The 16,398-nt window shown below is 51.5% G+C and overlaps 7 protein-coding genes across 7 annotated transcripts; 4 read left to right on the top strand and 3 right to left on the bottom strand.

Moving 5' to 3' along the window:
- Window positions 1-460: 460 nt before the first annotated feature.
- BO70DRAFT_362594 (uncharacterized protein) lies at window positions 461-2,193 on the bottom strand. Its single transcript, XM_025543350.1, has 2 exons — window positions 742-2,193; window positions 461-684 (listed from the first exon to the last, which is right to left on the bottom strand). Exons 1-2 carry the CDS (start codon window positions 1,757-1,759, stop codon window positions 608-610), a joined length of 1,095 nt encoding a protein of 364 aa, XP_025398945.1. The 5' UTR covers window positions 1,760-2,193; the 3' UTR covers window positions 461-607.
- A 723-nt stretch (window positions 2,194-2,916) lies between these two features.
- On the bottom strand, window positions 2,917-4,315 carry BO70DRAFT_429667 (uncharacterized protein). Its single transcript, XM_025548092.1, has 2 exons — window positions 4,242-4,315; window positions 2,917-4,142 (listed from the first exon to the last, which is right to left on the bottom strand). Exon 2 carries the CDS (start codon window positions 3,976-3,978, stop codon window positions 3,208-3,210), a length of 771 nt encoding a protein of 256 aa, XP_025398944.1. The 5' UTR covers window positions 3,979-4,142; window positions 4,242-4,315; the 3' UTR covers window positions 2,917-3,207.
- A 626-nt stretch (window positions 4,316-4,941) lies between these two features.
- BO70DRAFT_371543 (isopenicillin N synthase family dioxygenase) lies at window positions 4,942-6,134 on the top strand (the record flags this gene model as incomplete). Its single annotated transcript, XM_025544805.1, has 3 exons — window positions 4,942-5,280; window positions 5,384-5,822; window positions 5,905-6,134. The coding sequence occupies 3 exons, from the start codon at window positions 4,942-4,944 to the stop codon at window positions 6,132-6,134; spliced, it is 1,008 nt and encodes a 335-aa protein (XP_025398943.1).
- Window positions 6,135-6,349: 215 nt separating this feature from the next.
- BO70DRAFT_429665 (putative prefoldin subunit 1) lies at window positions 6,350-7,450 on the top strand. The gene is made up of 3 exons (XM_025548091.1): window positions 6,350-6,572; window positions 6,634-6,800; window positions 6,909-7,450. Exons 1-3 carry the CDS (start codon window positions 6,543-6,545, stop codon window positions 7,075-7,077), a joined length of 366 nt encoding a protein of 121 aa, XP_025398942.1. The 5' UTR covers window positions 6,350-6,542; the 3' UTR covers window positions 7,078-7,450.
- A 2,894-nt stretch (window positions 7,451-10,344) lies between these two features.
- Window positions 10,345-11,073, top strand: BO70DRAFT_429664 (uncharacterized protein). Its single transcript, XM_025548090.1, has 4 exons — window positions 10,345-10,629; window positions 10,699-10,755; window positions 10,812-10,877; window positions 10,953-11,073. Exons 1-4 carry the CDS (start codon window positions 10,501-10,503, stop codon window positions 10,959-10,961), a joined length of 261 nt encoding a protein of 86 aa, XP_025398941.1. The 5' UTR covers window positions 10,345-10,500; the 3' UTR covers window positions 10,962-11,073.
- A 1,382-nt stretch (window positions 11,074-12,455) lies between these two features.
- Window positions 12,456-14,756, top strand: BO70DRAFT_362588 (uncharacterized protein). The gene is made up of 3 exons (XM_025543349.1): window positions 12,456-14,110; window positions 14,167-14,232; window positions 14,291-14,756. Exons 1-3 carry the CDS (start codon window positions 12,758-12,760, stop codon window positions 14,498-14,500), a joined length of 1,629 nt encoding a protein of 542 aa, XP_025398940.1. The 5' UTR covers window positions 12,456-12,757; the 3' UTR covers window positions 14,501-14,756.
- BO70DRAFT_429662 (putative mitochondrial carrier protein) lies at window positions 14,691-16,151 on the bottom strand. Its single transcript, XM_025548089.1, has 2 exons — window positions 15,805-16,151; window positions 14,691-15,728 (listed from the first exon to the last, which is right to left on the bottom strand). The coding sequence occupies exons 1-2, from the start codon at window positions 15,854-15,856 to the stop codon at window positions 14,815-14,817; spliced, it is 966 nt and encodes a 321-aa protein (XP_025398939.1). The 5' UTR covers window positions 15,857-16,151; the 3' UTR covers window positions 14,691-14,814.
- Between the last annotated feature and the right edge of the window lie 247 nt (window positions 16,152-16,398).

The raw sequence follows: 16,398 nt of genomic DNA, 5'->3' as shown, positions 1-16,398 counted from the left end.
TGACCGCTGGATCAAGATATGTGCAGTATGGCAAAGTCGGAGGCCAACAACTCCGGCTCGATGCATATGGTGCATGGGATTCACCCTCGAGGTGCTCGGATGTTGTACCTGCAGTTCTGGCCGTGTAGCCCGATGGTCCCTATTCTCGGATCTCCACGTCTTTCAGATCCGATATGCTCGTGGCTATCTAGTGACGACTGCCGGAAAACCCGAGTCCATTTTCCTTCGATCAGGAGCTTTTAGTATGTGCAATACCATCTATTGGGCTATCAATTTATTTATCTTTTTTTAAATTCCTATTTACATCTGATTTCCCTGTCGCTTCTTCCGATGCTTTCATGCGGAAGATCCAGGGGGGGGGGCAAATCGTGCCAAAGTCATTAGAACATGAAAACATTTCTCATCATCGTACAGGCAATGAATTTTCCAGAAAATCACACATTGCGGACATTGCGGGGGGGGGGGGTGGGAGGAAAAATCATAATACATCAAATCATAAACCCAAATTAGCGCCTGTTCATGCACGGTCTGGTCGATAAACTTGGAAAAGAAAGGTAAGAAGGGGGTCGTGAGCTGGCTTTCGTCATATCGTCATCTCGTCATCTCGTCATCTTCGTGAGCGGGTGCGAGATCGTCTAGTACGTCTAGTATCTCTTGTGCGTCGATCTTCTGTCACCACGCTTCCTACAATGTTGTTAGCATGCATGCTGAGAATGATCATAGGAAGAAGACAAAACCTACCATCATTGGTGTAATAATCGGAGGAGTAGTAATAGCTGCTCGGATAGGAGTAATCGGTCTTCTCGTCTTCGTCCCGACGGTCTCTGTTGCGTCTCTTCAGTCCCAGGCACAGCGCAATTGCACCCAGGATGATTCCGATTGTCGCCAAAGCACCCATTCCAGAGTCCTTCTTCTTCCTACCACCACCTGCAGAGGATGCTGTAGGACGGGTACCGAACCAAGTACGTTGCTCAGGCCTGGTGGTAGTCCCGTGTGAATGGCGATGGCGACGCTCTTCGACGTAGGTCGTTTCTCTCCGCTTCCTGCCACCACCGAGACCCAGGCAAGCGAGGATGGAATCAAGTGCTCCACGGCAGCACATACAAGCGCAAATAAGCAGCAATAGGAATGCGCCAGCGATTGTTCCGATAACAATACCCGCAATTGCGCCGCCGCTGAGTCCGCCGCTCCTGGCCTTGACTCCAACCGCCGGCGTTCCTCCCGTACTCACAGGGGCGATGAAACCCTCGGTGGTTGTCACGGGGGCTGTTTGGGTGACAGTCGACAGGGTGGTTCCACGCACGGGGGGCGTCGCAGTGGCAGTCGCCCAGATTGATGTGCTTCCTATGATACACTGATTGTCGGAGCAGATATAGGCGGGACCGCAACAGTTGTTGCCACAGACTGTCTCGCCATATTCAGCATTACAGCTTCCGGCGCTTGACGTCGCTGAAAGATAGGAGCTCCACGTCGAAGTGAATGTGGCGGTCTCGGTCTCCGTCAGAACATAGGTAGTGGTGAAGTACTCCCAACTTCCGCCGCTGACACACTCTGCTTCGCCGTCACTGTTGGTGGTGCATGTCTCGCTCGAACTGCAACAAAGCTGGCTATAGTAGCCGCAAGGGTTGGAGCAGCGCTTCTCTAGAGTGGCTTCGTCGATGCTCTCCTCGGATTCCAATGGCGATGCTATCGAGGGTTGGAGCTGACCCAGTAAGGTCAGTATCGATATGGCGGACTGCAGTATGCGGGACGCATGCATGGCGAAGGAGGGATGTTGGGATAAATGACAACCACGAGGTCAGTCCACGATGCGATCGGAATTGTCCTTGGATTCCGATCGCTACCCGTAACGACGTCTTGTCTCGGCGTCCGACTCGGATGTAAAGTGTGGTATGAAAAGCGAGATATGCAGCGATAAACAGCAGGCCACGAGAGATAGAGAGAGCCAAGCAATAGATCGATGGAATGTGAGAGTAGCACCGGGAGCTTGCAGACAAGCGAAGAGAGAAAATCCCCAAGGAGGAAAAAGAATGGGGGGGTCTGGGAGAAGAGGTGAGCGAGAGCGAGGGCGAGATGGAGATGGAGATGGAGATGCAGTCCCCCGACCAAGAGAGCGCAGGCCGTCCGTTCTTCTTGATCCCAGCCTCCCCCGTCGCCTTCCCAACCACCGCATTTCCTGCGACATCCGCCACCAATCACCGCAACACCCGGTAAATCGGCGACGAAGATAAACATAGATCATAAATTAAATAAGGAAATTCCGGAGGCTGGGATATCCACTTTTCTGGTGCTTTTTTTTTGGCTGCCCCACGCGTGAGCCAATCGCAGGGATGTGGCCGACAATGTTGTTGTTGCCCCTCCCTCTGTCACCTTGTCTCCCCGCTCCCTTCGCCCTCTTCCTGCTCCTCCGTTCCTGGCAGGCTGGCAGCGTCATCTTCTGCCCGCGGTGGAGAAAGTACGGCACACGGGCAGACCGGCCCAAAGCGCTGTTGGCTCCATCGCGACAGAATATTGCCCGTGATGAGTCGGTCTAGCAGTCCCTTCCCTGATTCGACGGAGTTTCGTCCGTCAGGTACTGGTTGCATCTGCCTACCTGGTCAACACGAATCAGGTATCTAGTCCGACTGTCAGAGTAACTTCACGCCTCCTACGTGTCGCCCGATGGAATGACACCATACTTGGGCAGTGATTTGGCATGCATTACTCGTATGCAGCTGTAGGAACACGCCTACTAGATAGATACCTCGGATGCTCTTTCTATTCCGTAAGCCCTAGAAACGATGCGGTGGTGAAGCGGTGTGGCCCCAGCACATCAGGACTGTACACTGCACATGGCTATCTACTATCTGTACTCCGTACCTACCCAGACGATCAATGCGCCACAGATTGCTTTTTCTATGACTCTACCTACGGCTTAATTCAAAATCCACCGTCGGTTGCTTCCCTGACTGCCATTGCTATTGTTATATACAGAACGCCAGAAGAGTATCCATCACATGACATAACATCCATAGTCTCTCAACCATAGCGTTTCATTCGTTGAATCATTTCATAAGTGCGTCAAATCCATCAGGGGAATCGGGGCGTCAACATATCGATCTGGAGGGGTAGGTCACCCGAGAGAGCCACGGTAACCCAAATCATGTATCATGGGGCGTATGTCCGTAACTCATACATATTCACATAAACGTCGAATCAGTCATAACTTCACACAAGCATCCCGGCCAGTCCAATGAGCATGCCAAAGAAGAGGTCCTCGAGGCTGGAACTTCGTCCTGGGGTAGCGCCTCGATTCTCGTATACATCAGTACTGTAGCCGCCACAGTACCCTATGTTGAGGCCGTGGCAGGCCTCCACACTCAAGCTCGAGCACGTTGAAATGGCAGCAGAAGCCGCCCCAGCCCGGGTAACTCCTCCACCTTCTGCAGCCACAGTCACCGCGTAGCCTCCTCCAAGCTGCGAGATACAGCCGGTGTACTCGCTCTGGCACAGAGAATAGTACGATGAGCAGACGCCGGCGTTGGAGAATGTCGTCGGGATGACGACGAAGGGATAGGCGCCAGCAAGGGTAGAGCCTGTGAGCGTGACACCACCCCCGCCTGCAGTTTGCGTAGCTGTAGCCGTCTGAGGGAATCGGAAGCTGCTGGTTGATCCTCCGCTCCCAGTCTCAGAGAGTGTGCCCGTGCAGCTTGCTCCGGTCGGACAGCAAGCAACGTTGTCCGCAGCATCGCGAGTGCATCTTGTTCCGTCCTGGCAGCAAAGGTTCGAGCGACCCAGGTTGGAACAAGGGTCGTAGCCGGAAGGACAATTGTCACTCCGCTTCCTCAGCAATTGTAGCACTTCGAAGGCCCTCCAGCTTGCGTCTGCGCTGTGGGGAGAGTTGAACGGTATAGTATCAATCGATGGGGCAGCTGTCGTCGTGGTAGATAATGCAGTCGAGGCGAGAAATGTGGCCGAGATCCACCCGGAAAGCTTCATGCTCAAAACTAGGGCTATAGTACGCCCACTGGACAGGATGGGACAGAGTAGCGGGGAATATGCGCGGAGGACCTCCTCGAAGAACCCGTTAATGTGTTGACAGTGTATTTGTACGAATTTGGGTGTCCAGTTCTGCGACGGCGAGGGCAGCGATCAACAGATTACTGAAAGCGGTAGAGATATAGATGTTAGTAAACGCCGATCGGAGTAGTTGTAAGAAGAAGCACCATGAACTGGCACTGGGCGGGTAAGAGCTCACATACGTGTCGCTTAAATTCCTCTCTTCTCGGGATCAATCCTTTTCGAGTCTGCTTTCCTGGAGCAAGCCGGATCGGACACCGGGCGAGGTGGGTGATGGACACTGCATCTTTAGATTGTTCAGGCAGCGCCGGGTCCACCGCGACCCCTGCCACAGCAACGGAGCGTCGCCCGTGGCCCCTCAACATGACCAGCCGCCCGGCCGAAAATGGATCTTCATTCACCTATTTTTGGCCCGCCTTTCCCGAAAAGCCTGCACTGGCCATTTGGGGTCTGGAAATCCCCCCCGGGACTCCGCCGGTGTCCCTGGAGTGGGTAAATTCTGCTCCAGTTCTGGTCAGGGTCTGTCTGCTAGGCTGCCAACTAACATGGTGATGTCACGCTTGGCAACATTGGAGCTATCCCACATGGGTGAATTTGAATGCACTCAGGTCTCACCTCCAGATTTTCTATGATCGAGATACATAACACATCTGATCCTGTCTGATCCGCTGGGTGTGCTTCTGCTTACTACAGTCGAACTCATGCGTGCACCTCGCAGGTCGTAGAGCATGTGACTGGAACCTTCGGGCACTGGGACGCACCTGCCGATTCGGATGGTGCTCTGAATCATCCTACCGTCCTACAGCACTTCATCTCCTCTTCCAGTTTACTAACCATCTTGGTCTCAAGCAAAACATGTCTTCTGCCAGCGGGCCTACTGGGATGAAAATACCCGTCGTCGACTTTTCACCGTGGTACAATACCCAGGATGATTCCTCTCGTCGACGAGTCGCGCGCGAACTTGTGGAGGCTTGCCAGAAAGTTGGTTTTGTCTATATCGTGAACCATTCTCTCTCCGAGTTGCTTCTTGATAAAACATTTGACTGGATGAGATGCCTTTTCGACCTCTCCGATGAAGAGAAGATGCGGGCCCCCCATCCTGAGGGCTGGGCTGTGCATCGAGGCTACTCATGGCCTGGTTTGGAAAAGGTCTCTCAAGTTATGAGCACTGGGGACGATGAAGAGATCCGAATGAAGCTGAGAGAGGTCCCGGATGTCAAGGTTTGTTTGATTCTGTATTGTTATGTCAATGACCTCACTCAGGAAGATTCGCTTGGAGGTATTGTCTTCTAATCTTTTGGATTCGAATTGATGGTAACTACAGGAGATCTACGACATTGGCAGTGAGCAAAACACCGACCAGCCAAACCAATGGATACCCGACGAAACACTGCCAGGGTTCCGGGACTTTATGGTTCAGTTCTACTCTGAGTGTCATAAACTTGGCAATGAGATTTTGCGTGCTCTAGCCGTTGGCCTGAATCTACAGGACGAGCTCTACCTTACAGAAAAACATTCCGGCTATAACAATCAGCTACGGTTGTTGCACTATCTTCCCGTCCCTGCTGAGGAGCTGGAACAAGAGCGAACAGCCCGGTGCCCGGCACATACAGATTGGAGTTCAATGACAATGCTTTTCCAGGATGACTGTGGTGGCCTCGAGGTAGAGGACATATCTCGGCCTGGCACCTTCGTACCCGCTACGCCTTTGAAGAACGCCATCGTTATGAACATTGGTGATTTGCTACAGATGTGGAGTAATGGTTGGTCTAGATGTTTCCTCTGCGAAAGATTGGATAGCCGCAATGGCCAGACTAGGGATTCGGGTTGTGCTGACCTATCCAGATCGCCTCCGCTCAACCAACCACCGTGTCGGACTGCCGCAACTCTCTGATCGATTCCAGGGTTCAAATCGGATGACGCGTGAGCGTTTCTCTATTCCTTACTTTATGGGCCCAGATCCCGACTCTATCATTGAATGCATCCCTTCGTGTATGAGTGAGGAAAATCCGGCCAAATATCCACCAACTACTCAGGCTGAATACAACAAGATGCGCGCCTCCATGATGTACTAGCAACCTTGCTATTATCTACTCCAGATTGGCCGATTATCATCGAAATCTATTCAACTCATAATGTGAACAGTGTAGTTACTTGGTACCTGAGTAGTTGTTCTGGACCGTAGCCCTAAACCCTAAATTGATATCCAAATCCGGCAGCTCCTACCGCCCAGGCCCCGGAGCCAATGACAACGGGGGCCTGCCGATGAGTTCATCGTCGAGCTCAATCAGTAGCACCATAACCAACAAACAGTCTTTCATCACCCTAATACCCAATCTACTCAGCATCTTAATTGATTGCCGAGCGAAATCTGCCTTGATCTGCTCTATACACGCTCACCTCATATCTTGGGACCACGAAATCTGCGATCCCGGATTACCCCTCTACGCCAAAGCGAGACCCCTCACTCCAACTCCGTCAAAATGTCCATCCCGAACGAAGCTCTGCAGAAGGTGACCCTCATCCTCTCTCACCTTTCCGACAAAGCCAAATCACTAACGCGTATTGATACAGCTCCTGCAAGAAATCGAAGCCCAGGCTATCAGCTCGCAGCAACAAATCGGCATCACCAAGGCCCAGATCACAACCAAGCAGAGAGATATCCGAATGCTAGAATTAACATCCAAGGAGATCGGAACACTTCCTAAGGATACAAGGGTATATGAGGGTGTAGGCAAGATGTGAGTTCATTCTCGATTTGGCCAATCCGTTTGCCATCCCATCCACAGATATACTTAGGAAAAGGGGATAAACCGTTCCAACTGTACTAATCAACATTATTGCTACAGGTTCGTGGGTGTCCCTATGAACACAATCGATAAGCGCCTATCGACCGAGAGCGGAGAACTGAAATCGGATATCACGGGCTTGGAAAAAAAACTACACTACCTCGAGATGACGAATAAGAATAGCCGGGAGAATCTAGAACAGATTCTCAAGTCGGGAGGGAAGGCGTGAAAGGGTTGTCTAGGCAGTCTCTTTGAGTTGAGTTGGGCAACGACAACAAGGTGCTTCTGATTTTGCATGCCTACCTACCTTTCCCTTCTCCGGTCGGAGAACAGGATGCAGCTGCCGAAGACGTTACAGTCTGGATGGAAGTTCTAGACGGCGGACGTCGGGCGCTATGTGGCGCTCTAGCCCTTCTCCCCAGCGTGGTGTGACGGTGGATCAACTGCAACTATACCGATGTGTGGTGATATTATTTTTCTTCTCAATGCGCAGAGCGCTCAGCACCGGAGTCTAGCGATATGGTACAGCATCCGGGGCTATTACATGTTCAATTCAAGATGGTGCCATATTGGCTTTTATTCCTTTTTTTTGTCATTAAACGATGCCTAAATATATCAAGAATATGCATGCTTCGTTCTCGAAGCACCGACTAGCCAAGGAGGACTCTAATCTGCCGTGCAACTATTGCTAACGGCCATATCCTCCCCATCTAGATATGAGAGAGACATTCAGCTCCGAAGCCCAACATGCACCTACAACGCCACAATACTAAAATATGCCACATACTACCGACTCCGCTGACGAATTACTTTTTGGATGCGCTTTGAAATCCCTTATCTTAGGTCTCCGAGGCGACTTCGTGAGTAAGGTAGCGTGGCACGGAGTGGCGCCATGATGTAATGTGATACAAGCTGGAACTTCCATGCATCTCGAGCTCGAGTCCAAGGCCTGGATGCAAATACCCATGCTTCGTTATCACCAAATGGCCCAGGTGTCTCACATCTCGCTACTTTTTTCTCGTAAAAGGAAGGAGGCAAATGTCAGCTTCTTGCCTCGCTATCAGGCCACGATTCACTTATAATATTCATAGATGGGTCAGGCTACTCAGCTTACACAATGATGATGGTTGTTGCCTTCGACAACAGGCGGCCTTTCGAACCCCCTGAGGATTATCGTAGCACGGCATATACTTACAGTACGTCTGAGCCCAGTCGCTACGACGTATTTTCTGACCCTGGTGTCCCGACTGCTATGATTGTGCAGCGTGGTTGTCTGTTCGAGTGATGCTTTCTTCCCTGGTTCCTTGCGGCAGATGCAGGTTGGGATCGCATCGTAGTACGACAGAGTCGGCCAGCTACTAAATAGTACTTAATATTACGGTTCGGTATATACGCGTCGCACCACTCTACCTAGTATCTATCATTTACTCTGACTGCCTGTGTCAGGTAATCTCGTTCCTGGGGGGACTTTGGTCTACTTCGCATGAATTGACGATTTACTTGGAGTTTAATGAGTCGCAATCAAGGTCACAGTCTCGATCTCTTCCCACGCATGCTACCTTTGGCACAGCCTTATCCGCGGTGGGATAGTTAGCAGGGGGCAACAGTTATCGGAACTTTCCAAACCCCAAAGGCAAAGGATGACAAGGACATGCTTGAGCTTCAGGGGCAGCTTGAGGTTGATTGATTGAACCCTTGGAAGAAAGGATCCTTGATGCAACACTGGGAAATAGGCGCCGAGGATGCGGCGGAAGGAAGAGGAGAGAAGAGCGGGGGACAAGGGGGAGCGGGGGAGGAGGAGGAGGAGAAGGTACCGCGGAGAGAGAGAGAGGGGGGGGGGTTTATACTCGCGGGCAAAGCGCTGGAGACGGCCAACACCACAGCACCGCCGGTGCGAGATGAGTTGGGTTGAAGCTCCCGAAAGACATCGCTGGGGCATATTGTCCTTGTGGCTCGAGCATATACTTCCATTCGCTTCTTTAAATCCTACGAGCAGCGCCGTCCAGCTCTGTCGGCCAACGTTCATACATCGCTGCGGCATATAGAGGTTTAGTACAGATGTCATGACAATGAATGATGCGTCGCACTCAGAAGGGCGGGTTTGGGTTGCTTGTCCGCCGTCCACTGTACCCAGACCCCGCCGGCTCTCACTCACCTGTACCGATTCTGCAGGGCAATAACGTGCCTCGCCCGCAACGACCCCAGTCTCCGCATCCCTCGCATCACCTCCCAAGAAATCAGTGGCAGATGTAAAACGAGTAGAAGTCGCAAGACTGCTTTCTTCTTCTGTTGCTACTTAATCCTTCTTTTGTTCATGCACTTCATTAACCCAAGGCTCTCGTTGCTATCTCGGTGGCGTAAGGCTAACGTTCACAGTGTGATCACCTTACAGTATCAAAAATGTCGCTCCCAATAAATACAGTAGCGCATTACCTCTAATGAATAAGGATACCTCAGAAAGACGCGCTCTTTTCCTGCCTAGGTAGGTACTTTGAAGCGCGAAACTCAAACATCCTACTAGCATTACCAAGTGTGCAACCATCAGACCCTTCCGCTGTTACTCGACCCAGGCTGCTCTACGCTCTGGACTCCATCGCATCTTACCCCTCAACAGCTCGAGTTCAAATCACCCCAGCTGCCAAGTCGTACGCACACGCCATGCGGCTATGTTATCCCGTCGTGATACAAGTGTCAGGGCAAAGTTGTGTATCGCCATGCTCTGGTCATCCAAAATGCACTTTATATGACACACCAAAATACCAATGTCGAGGATGCTTGCTTTCGGGGGATTGCATGATGCCATTGATAAGATACATGATGTGTCACAGTGACTGGGTCAACTATTTGGAACGTACTGAGCACGAATGACGTTTGTTGCAAAGCTGTTCCTCGAGGGTAGTATAGATAACTGCCTAGACTGCAGTCTGCACAACTACACAATGCAGAACGATCTGAGACAGCTTCAGGGATTTGCTTCTCCGTCTCCACAATCGCGGCCAGGGGCTGGGGTAAGCCAACAAAGGCTCAGATCGTGCTGATGCTGGTACTGTGCGACGTACGGTCGCTCTCTAATAATAGTCATATTTGCAATAAGGCTTTCAACGAGGTAGCCGCCTCTAACGCGGCTTTGGCTTCGGGAACGCAATCTTGATCGACACACAGAATTCGAGAGCCCTCGTCAAAGCAGCTGCTTCGAGGTGAGGATAGAGTGCCAGTCTAGATCTGTTAGATGCATTGACACACATGGACATAGCAAATCCCAATTGGGAAATTTTTATTATCTAGGCTCATCAATACGAATCGAAGACTGGCAGGCCCTCTCGCCCAGGGTCCCTTGCATTCCGTATAACCAGAGTACTACAATGGCACCATCCCTCGAACAATGACATATCTCTTCCTGTTCTTCGTACTGTGAGGATCAGCAAACCCGTTCATTCGTCAAGTTTCTCATGGATATGGCTCAGACAGGAGATCTGCGGACTCGACAATGCAGAAAGCTGAGCGCCTAACTCGACATTGAAGATATAAATACCGTGATGTCGATTCGAGTCCTGAGGAAAGGGCAAACTCAAGCCTCTACCAGCACAATCATCAGCTTCTATCATCCAGCTCATTTGCTTCCACATCTATAGCACATTAACACTCCTCCAAAATGCACTTTATTATCTTCCTTACTGCAGCCCTAGGCCTAGGTGCCGGCGTTCTTGCTTCTCCTGCGCTTGTTCCTAATAGCCTTAAAGCTCGAGATGAATCGTGGCATGGATGTGCCCAGGGCATTGAGGTATGTCTAGTATAGGCCAGCTCCCCTTTCAAAAACAACGATGCATAAGCTTACTCGTTTGACTTCTAGTGCCACTCTGATGACGATTGCCAGGGAGAATCAGATTGCGTGCAGATGGCTATTGGAGTGAGTAGGCCATATTGGACTTGAACTATTCATTCTAAGCTAAGGATACCCTGCAGCACGGTGTACAGGTCAACAGCAATGTCCACTGTGGCCAGGATGGTCATCCTGTTGCTTGCTGGGCTGTGAGTAATCTCGGTTTTGATTGATGGGTCGGCCATTTCTCATCTGTAACTTGATATTCTGACTTACTCCCCTAGCGATGGTAGAATGTCAGATCTTGTGGGCCCCTACTTGGGCTTTGCTGCTTGCATCAACTGCAGGTAAGGTGGTCGTGGGTGACGAGTTATCTTGCGAATGTTTAGAAAACATGGATGATGGGGGTTTTGGGTGGCTTTTCACAGAAACGAGGAACTTCATCATGTTATGTAGTCTTGTTGTCTATCAAACATATGTGCTGGCTATAGAGAAAGAATCCCTCTAGACTGTTGTAGGTCCGAAATCAAGTCTGACGTCGGTGGCTGGCCACCTCGGTGTTGGTGTCGCTTTCAGGGCTTTACACATATGTATATGTGTTTGGTATTATAGCTACCATAGAATGCAAGTCTCTCCGAGAATGATGGCAAATATTTGTTGTTGTTGTTGTTGTTGTTTTTTGGTTTGAATATTATTGAGAGCGCCGGATGAATAGCGAGCAGACGATAGAGTAGAGAGCTATGTATCTTCTTAGATGAGACACATTCCCATGAACGCGAGAACACTAGAGCTCCTACCTAGTCAAAGCTTGTCGATACATGCTTTCTAGACCCAGGTTGTTAATGTGACAATAGAGTTAAATTCACAGGTAGAGGCTACCTCGGGCATGCATTCCACTTTACCCACGTACGCAGTAAAATGCCAAAGACGTTGGCGAGTTGTACAGCCTCGGCCGACAAGGCTGTGCTGTGTTGGTTGATTAAGTAGTGGGGTGGGGGCGGGATTCGACCATGGTTGTAGATAGTAGTCGTCTGGCCTATAGGGTCCAGAAAATTATCCCCGTAGTAATGCCTCTATCATCTGCCTCCAAGGTCATGTGTGCATTACTCGAATCCAGTGATGAGTATATCGATGACAGTCTAGTCATCTCGGGTTCATTCAGAGTTTACCCCGGCCAGTAGATGTGTCCAGTAGGGCAGTAGGGCAGTAGTAAGTAGGCACTCTCCGGTCGTCAGGTGGGAAAGGATTAAGTACGTTGTCCAGGGTTCATGGATGCGGTGGCGGTTAGTCCCGTAGATTTCCTTGGGTAGCCTGGTAGGAGTGAGGACCTTATCGCCTTTGCCTGGCCGTTCCTAGACTTCTAGACACGGAAAGCAATGGACTGTGTGGGTCGCGCCCTAGACAGTAGACACCCAACCTAACCTCCCCAGGAGAAGTACTAGAAGAGGCTGTCGCACAGGGTAGATACAGAGCGCTGCGTTGGAGAGGATGGTGCATAGGTAGGTCGACAACATCAGTCCAGGTTGAACAGCTTCTAATGTCAACGGTTTCTGGATTATGTATAGCCAGACGTTGATAATACCCTCAGCGCATCCTGCCTCTTTGCCTGTGATCTGAGGTCCAGTCGTCGTGAGTACCTGAATCCTGCACAAGCGCCGCCCGCAGCTGATCAGGTCGGCCCAATGATGCCAATCCCCCACTTCAGCTGAGCGAAGCGCCCGCGTTTACGAGGCACGAGGGGCTGCTTGCCGTTTCTTGTTTCCCCTCCTATTTGATCGCGGGCCCTCCTTCCTTCTTTCTTCCTTTCTCTTCCTTTCTCTTTTTTCTTGCTTGCTTCTGCCTTAGCTTCCATCGTCGGATGGTTTTGACTTTCAACGGCGTGACTCCCCCCGACCGTATTCTTGTTCTGTCATCGCCCAGCCTCCCCTTCCCGGCTGATTCGCTGTCGACCATCGACGTCACTGCTGGCTGTCATCGAGACACCCCCGCTTATCCTGCATCCCGGTTCTATACCACCCACCCACCCACGCCCACGCCCACATAGCAGAGAAAACACCAAAGGCGACGGGCAAAATCAAGAAAATTCGCCATGTACCGCAGGCGCCATATCCTTACCGACTCCGAGTCGGAGTCGGACTATTCTGAGACCGATTACTCGATGGTAGAAACCTCTCCTCGTCGGAGAGTCACGACCCGACGACGCTCCATCTCCCGCCAGCGGTTCAGCCCTGAGCACAGTAGCAACGCCTATCTTAGTCCGGTGCTACACGAACACCATCTTCATCGCTCTGCATCCACGGGCGCCCGTCGTCGCCCCGATCGCAGTCGCGATCGCAACCAACCTGTCGCCGTCATTGTCGATGTCAACAACACCTACGACGCTAAAGCGGATGCCAAAACCGACGCCAAGACAGATTCTAGGAACGATTCGAAGAACGATTCAAAGAACGATGCCCGCACCAAAAGTTCCACCAAGAATCGTAAGCAGGAACACAAGCAGCAGCAGAACTTCATCGATCCTTACGAGTCTGAGGATGAGACCATGCTGCGGAGCCATCGTCGCCCACGGGCCAGCAACAATGTCTCCCGGGAGGCGTCGCCACGGCCACAAGCCCGCGATTATGAGCTCATGATCGATCAACGGGTACTTGAGAAAAATGATGCACGGCAGGACCTTGAGCTTCTGCGTCAACAGCAGGAGATTGAGCGTTTGGAGCGCGAGTTGGCTCGCCATCGCGAGTACTCGCAGCAGCAACTGCAGCAGCATGAATATCGGCCTCACCATGAGGGTCGAGTACTGAAGGAGGAGGAGGACTGGTATGAGGATGAGATCAGTGATCGGCTGCGTCGGCTAGAGCGCTTTGAGAAGAAACAGCGTATGGACGATGAGCAACGTGAGGCCGAGCATCGCTACAAGCTGATCAAGTTCGAAGAAGCCCAGCGTCAGGCTGCGGAGCAAGAGGAACTCAAGCACAAAATGCGTCAGAAAAAGCTTGAAGATCTCCAGCGTAAGATCGAGGAAGATGAGGAACGCGAGCGCATCAGACAGGAAATTCGCGACGAGGATATGAGAAGGACACTCGCCGAGCAAGAGCGGGCGCGCAAGGAGGCTCATATGAAACAGGCTGCTATCGAAGAGTGGAAGCTGAACGAGGAGCGGCGGATGATTGCTGAACGGGAGGAAAGGAAGAGACGCGACCACGATTTCAAGGAACGGCTACGGCTTGAATTCGGCTATACTGAAGAAGAACTTGACAAGATCATCAAGAAGGAAAAAAAAGATCTTGAAACGAAGAAGGAGCCTGAAAAGCCAAAGGAGGAGAAGCCAAAGGAGCCCGAGAAAGAGAAGGAAAAAGAGAAGGAGCCCGAGAAAGAGAAAGAGAAAGAAAAGGAGAAGGAGAAGGAGAAGGAACCTGAGCCTCCGCGGACCACCTGGATCAAGGTATGTTCCTCTAGCATCTAGGAAGTCTCTCTCATTCCTCTAACCCACTGGCTTAGGTCCATCGCAAGCATCTCCTTCCCGACACCTTGATCGCCTACCGTCTGCCCTGGGAGTGGGATGAGGTAAGTGGATACGGTTCCCCAGTGACAGATGCCTCGGTACTAAATGTTTTATCAACAGGTCGACAGTAGCTATATCATTATTAAACAATGGATCACGGAGGATTTCCAGGAAGAGCTCTTCGCACATACGCGGCGTTTACGCGAGGGAAAGCTCGTCACCCAACATTCGAGCACCCTGACCGAGCTTAAGGTGAACGACCGAAAGAAAGACAAGATGTATCTTGTCCGGAAGAAGAGCCCCAGCTCACGCGCCTGGATCTTCACCTGATCTAGCGGTTTGATTATGCGGGACGAAGTGTGATACCAACATATGCTCGATTTTGTTTCAATCGCGATTCTGTTATTTTTGCGGTTTTTCGAAGACTGAAACTGTCTCGTGCAACATATTGATATGCGATATGCTTTGATTTTCTGATGGAATTTTCCTTCTCATGAGTTGGGATTTGATGATTGGGTAACAGTTATATACTATATGATACAATGATGATGATGGTGATGATAATGATATGCAACCTGTATCCGAACCCATTTCTATCCCCGTAACAAAAACTCCGACCCATAAGGAAAAGGCTACCCTACCATTTACGCCCCCTTGGCCCCCCACTGCACATCTGCCCTCAGAATCAATTCCTCATAAACCGTCCAAGCAAGCGCAGAGCTGAGCGCCTTTCTCGTAATCCGCAACCCCAACCCCCCAAACAAGCTTCTCATCCCATCCTCCCGGACCATCAAATTCACCGCCCGCATCATGTTTCCGTATTTTCCAGGCATGAGCTGCAACCGCGTCTTCACCGCATCAAACGGATTCGTAATCGCCGTGGCCAATCCAGCAGCCAAACCCCCAGAGACGAAGTTGATGGTTGACGATTTCAACGGCTGCTGATCCGACGAGGGAGAGCTGTTCGCCAAACCCGCCAGATGCCGTTTCAGCTGTTCGTAGAAAAGAACATACAGCCCTGCATACGGCGCATCTCGCGCGGCTGTCGCTCCGAACCCAGAAAATAGACCGCGGATCCCCTCTGTCCGGACAATATCCCGTCCCGCGCCGACCAGACTCCGATAGGCGTAGTAGTCCGACTCGTACCGGACTTTCAGCACGGTGACGGGCATCATGACGAAGCCGGCGGCAACGCGGGCGGCGGCGCCGGTGGTGAGGTTTGCGGTGTTGGAGAGTTTGGGGAGGGCGGATGATGAGGAGGTGGCGGTTCCATTGTTAGGGATTGGGGTGCTGGATTGGGCTATGCCTGTGCGGAGGGCATTGAGACTTGTGAAGTAGAGGGCTGAGCCGAAGCCGGTGCGAAGGGCGGAGGGGAGAGTGCCGCGCCATAGGTTGCGGATTGGGTTGGGGGAGGAGAGGATGGTCTTGATGGTTGGGAGGAGAGAGGCGTTTTGGGATTGTTGCACTCGGGTTTTGAGGAGGTCGGCGGGTTGGAGGAGGATAGAGGAGGTGAGGCCGGAGCAGAGACCTGCGGCGAAGTGGAAGCCTGTTTTGGAGGCTGTTCCGGGGAGGAGGATGGTTAGGATTTGTTTACTGGATGTGGATGTGATGAGAGGATTGGAAGCAAGGCATACATGTTGAGGTTGTTTTCACCTGCGGCACGGCGTAGGCTGCATTGTTTGACATTGTTTGGAGCCCCGCAGCTAGTGCTGGGAGCTAGTATGGGGAGTGCGAGAGGTTATTTGCGATGGGATACAGCGGAAAGCCAATTCATTCGGTTCGTTTAAGACGTTGCGTAATATGACTTGGGAAGAGTTTGATTTGAGATGGACTGCATGTAAGTGGTGGCAGTCACATTTAAGGTAGGCACTGGGTCATTGCAGGCTAATGAGGAGGGTATAAGTCCACTGTTCAAAGGAGTAAGCAAGTTCGTCACGCTATAATCAGAAGAAAAATGAAAATCCAGAAGAGACGGTGTAAAGGTACGAGGTGATGTAGTATTTTCCCGAAGCGGATGGCTTCTGGTGAAGTCATCAAACCCCGGGCGGGAAGCATCTCCATTGGCTGCAGATCCCCAGCCAGGATTTCCCACTCGCCCGCGTCTTTTCCGTGCGTCTTCCGAGTCCCGACTGGTCCGGCGCAAGGAATCGTTTGTGTTGGTTTTGCCTACGTACTCCATACTTGGTATAGACTTGAGGGGATATTCGTAGGCCTCGGTTAGAGGTGCT

This window comes from Aspergillus heteromorphus (genome assembly GCF_003184545.1).
Source record: "Aspergillus heteromorphus CBS 117.55 chromosome Unknown BO70scaffold_14, whole genome shotgun sequence".
Lineage (NCBI taxonomy): Eukaryota > Fungi > Ascomycota > Eurotiomycetes > Eurotiales > Aspergillaceae > Aspergillus > Aspergillus heteromorphus.
This window is presented reverse-complemented; position numbering and strand designations above follow the sequence as displayed.

What these genes read in the sequence shown, in the direction of transcription:
- BO70DRAFT_362588 (XM_025543349.1), top strand. Translation starts at nt 12,758, where the DNA reads ATGTACCGCAGGCGCCATATCCTTACCGACTCCGAGTCGGAGTCGGAC. An exon ending in CGCGGACCACCTGGATCAAG is followed by an intron (nt 14,111 to 14,166) that starts GTATGTTCCTCT and finishes CCACTGGCTTAG; the next exon opens with GTCCATCGCAAGCATCTCCT. An exon ending in TGCCCTGGGAGTGGGATGAG is followed by an intron (nt 14,233 to 14,290) that starts GTAAGTGGATAC and finishes TTTTATCAACAG; the next exon opens with GTCGACAGTAGCTATATCAT.
- BO70DRAFT_429665 (XM_025548091.1), top strand. Translation starts at nt 6,543, where the DNA reads ATGTCCATCCCGAACGAAGCTCTGCAGAAG. An exon ending in CGAACGAAGCTCTGCAGAAG is followed by an intron (nt 6,573 to 6,633) that starts GTGACCCTCATC and finishes GTATTGATACAG; the next exon opens with CTCCTGCAAGAAATCGAAGC. An exon ending in TATGAGGGTGTAGGCAAGAT is followed by an intron (nt 6,801 to 6,908) that starts GTGAGTTCATTC and finishes TTATTGCTACAG; the next exon opens with GTTCGTGGGTGTCCCTATGA.
- BO70DRAFT_429664 (XM_025548090.1), top strand. Translation starts at nt 10,501, where the DNA reads ATGCACTTTATTATCTTCCTTACTGCAGCCCTAGGCCTAGGTGCCGGC. An exon ending in GATGTGCCCAGGGCATTGAG is followed by an intron (nt 10,630 to 10,698) that starts GTATGTCTAGTA and finishes TTTGACTTCTAG; the next exon opens with TGCCACTCTGATGACGATTG. An exon ending in GCGTGCAGATGGCTATTGGA is followed by an intron (nt 10,756 to 10,811) that starts GTGAGTAGGCCA and finishes GATACCCTGCAG; the next exon opens with CACGGTGTACAGGTCAACAG.
- BO70DRAFT_429662 (XM_025548089.1), bottom strand. Translation starts at nt 15,856, where the DNA reads ATGTCAAACAATGCAGCCTACGCCGTGCCGCAGGTGAAAACAACCTCA. An exon ending in GGTGAAAACAACCTCAACAT is followed by an intron (nt 15,729 to 15,804) that starts GTATGCCTTGCT and finishes TCCCCGGAACAG; the next exon opens with CCTCCAAAACAGGCTTCCAC.
- BO70DRAFT_362594 (XM_025543350.1), bottom strand. Translation starts at nt 1,759, where the DNA reads ATGCATGCGTCCCGCATACTGCAGTCCGCCATATCGATACTGACCTTA. An exon ending in CGATTATTACACCAATGATG is followed by an intron (nt 685 to 741) that starts GTAGGTTTTGTC and finishes ACAACATTGTAG; the next exon opens with GAAGCGTGGTGACAGAAGAT.
- BO70DRAFT_429667 (XM_025548092.1), bottom strand. Translation starts at nt 3,978, where the DNA reads ATGAAGCTTTCCGGGTGGATCTCGGCCACATTTCTCGCCTCGACTGCA.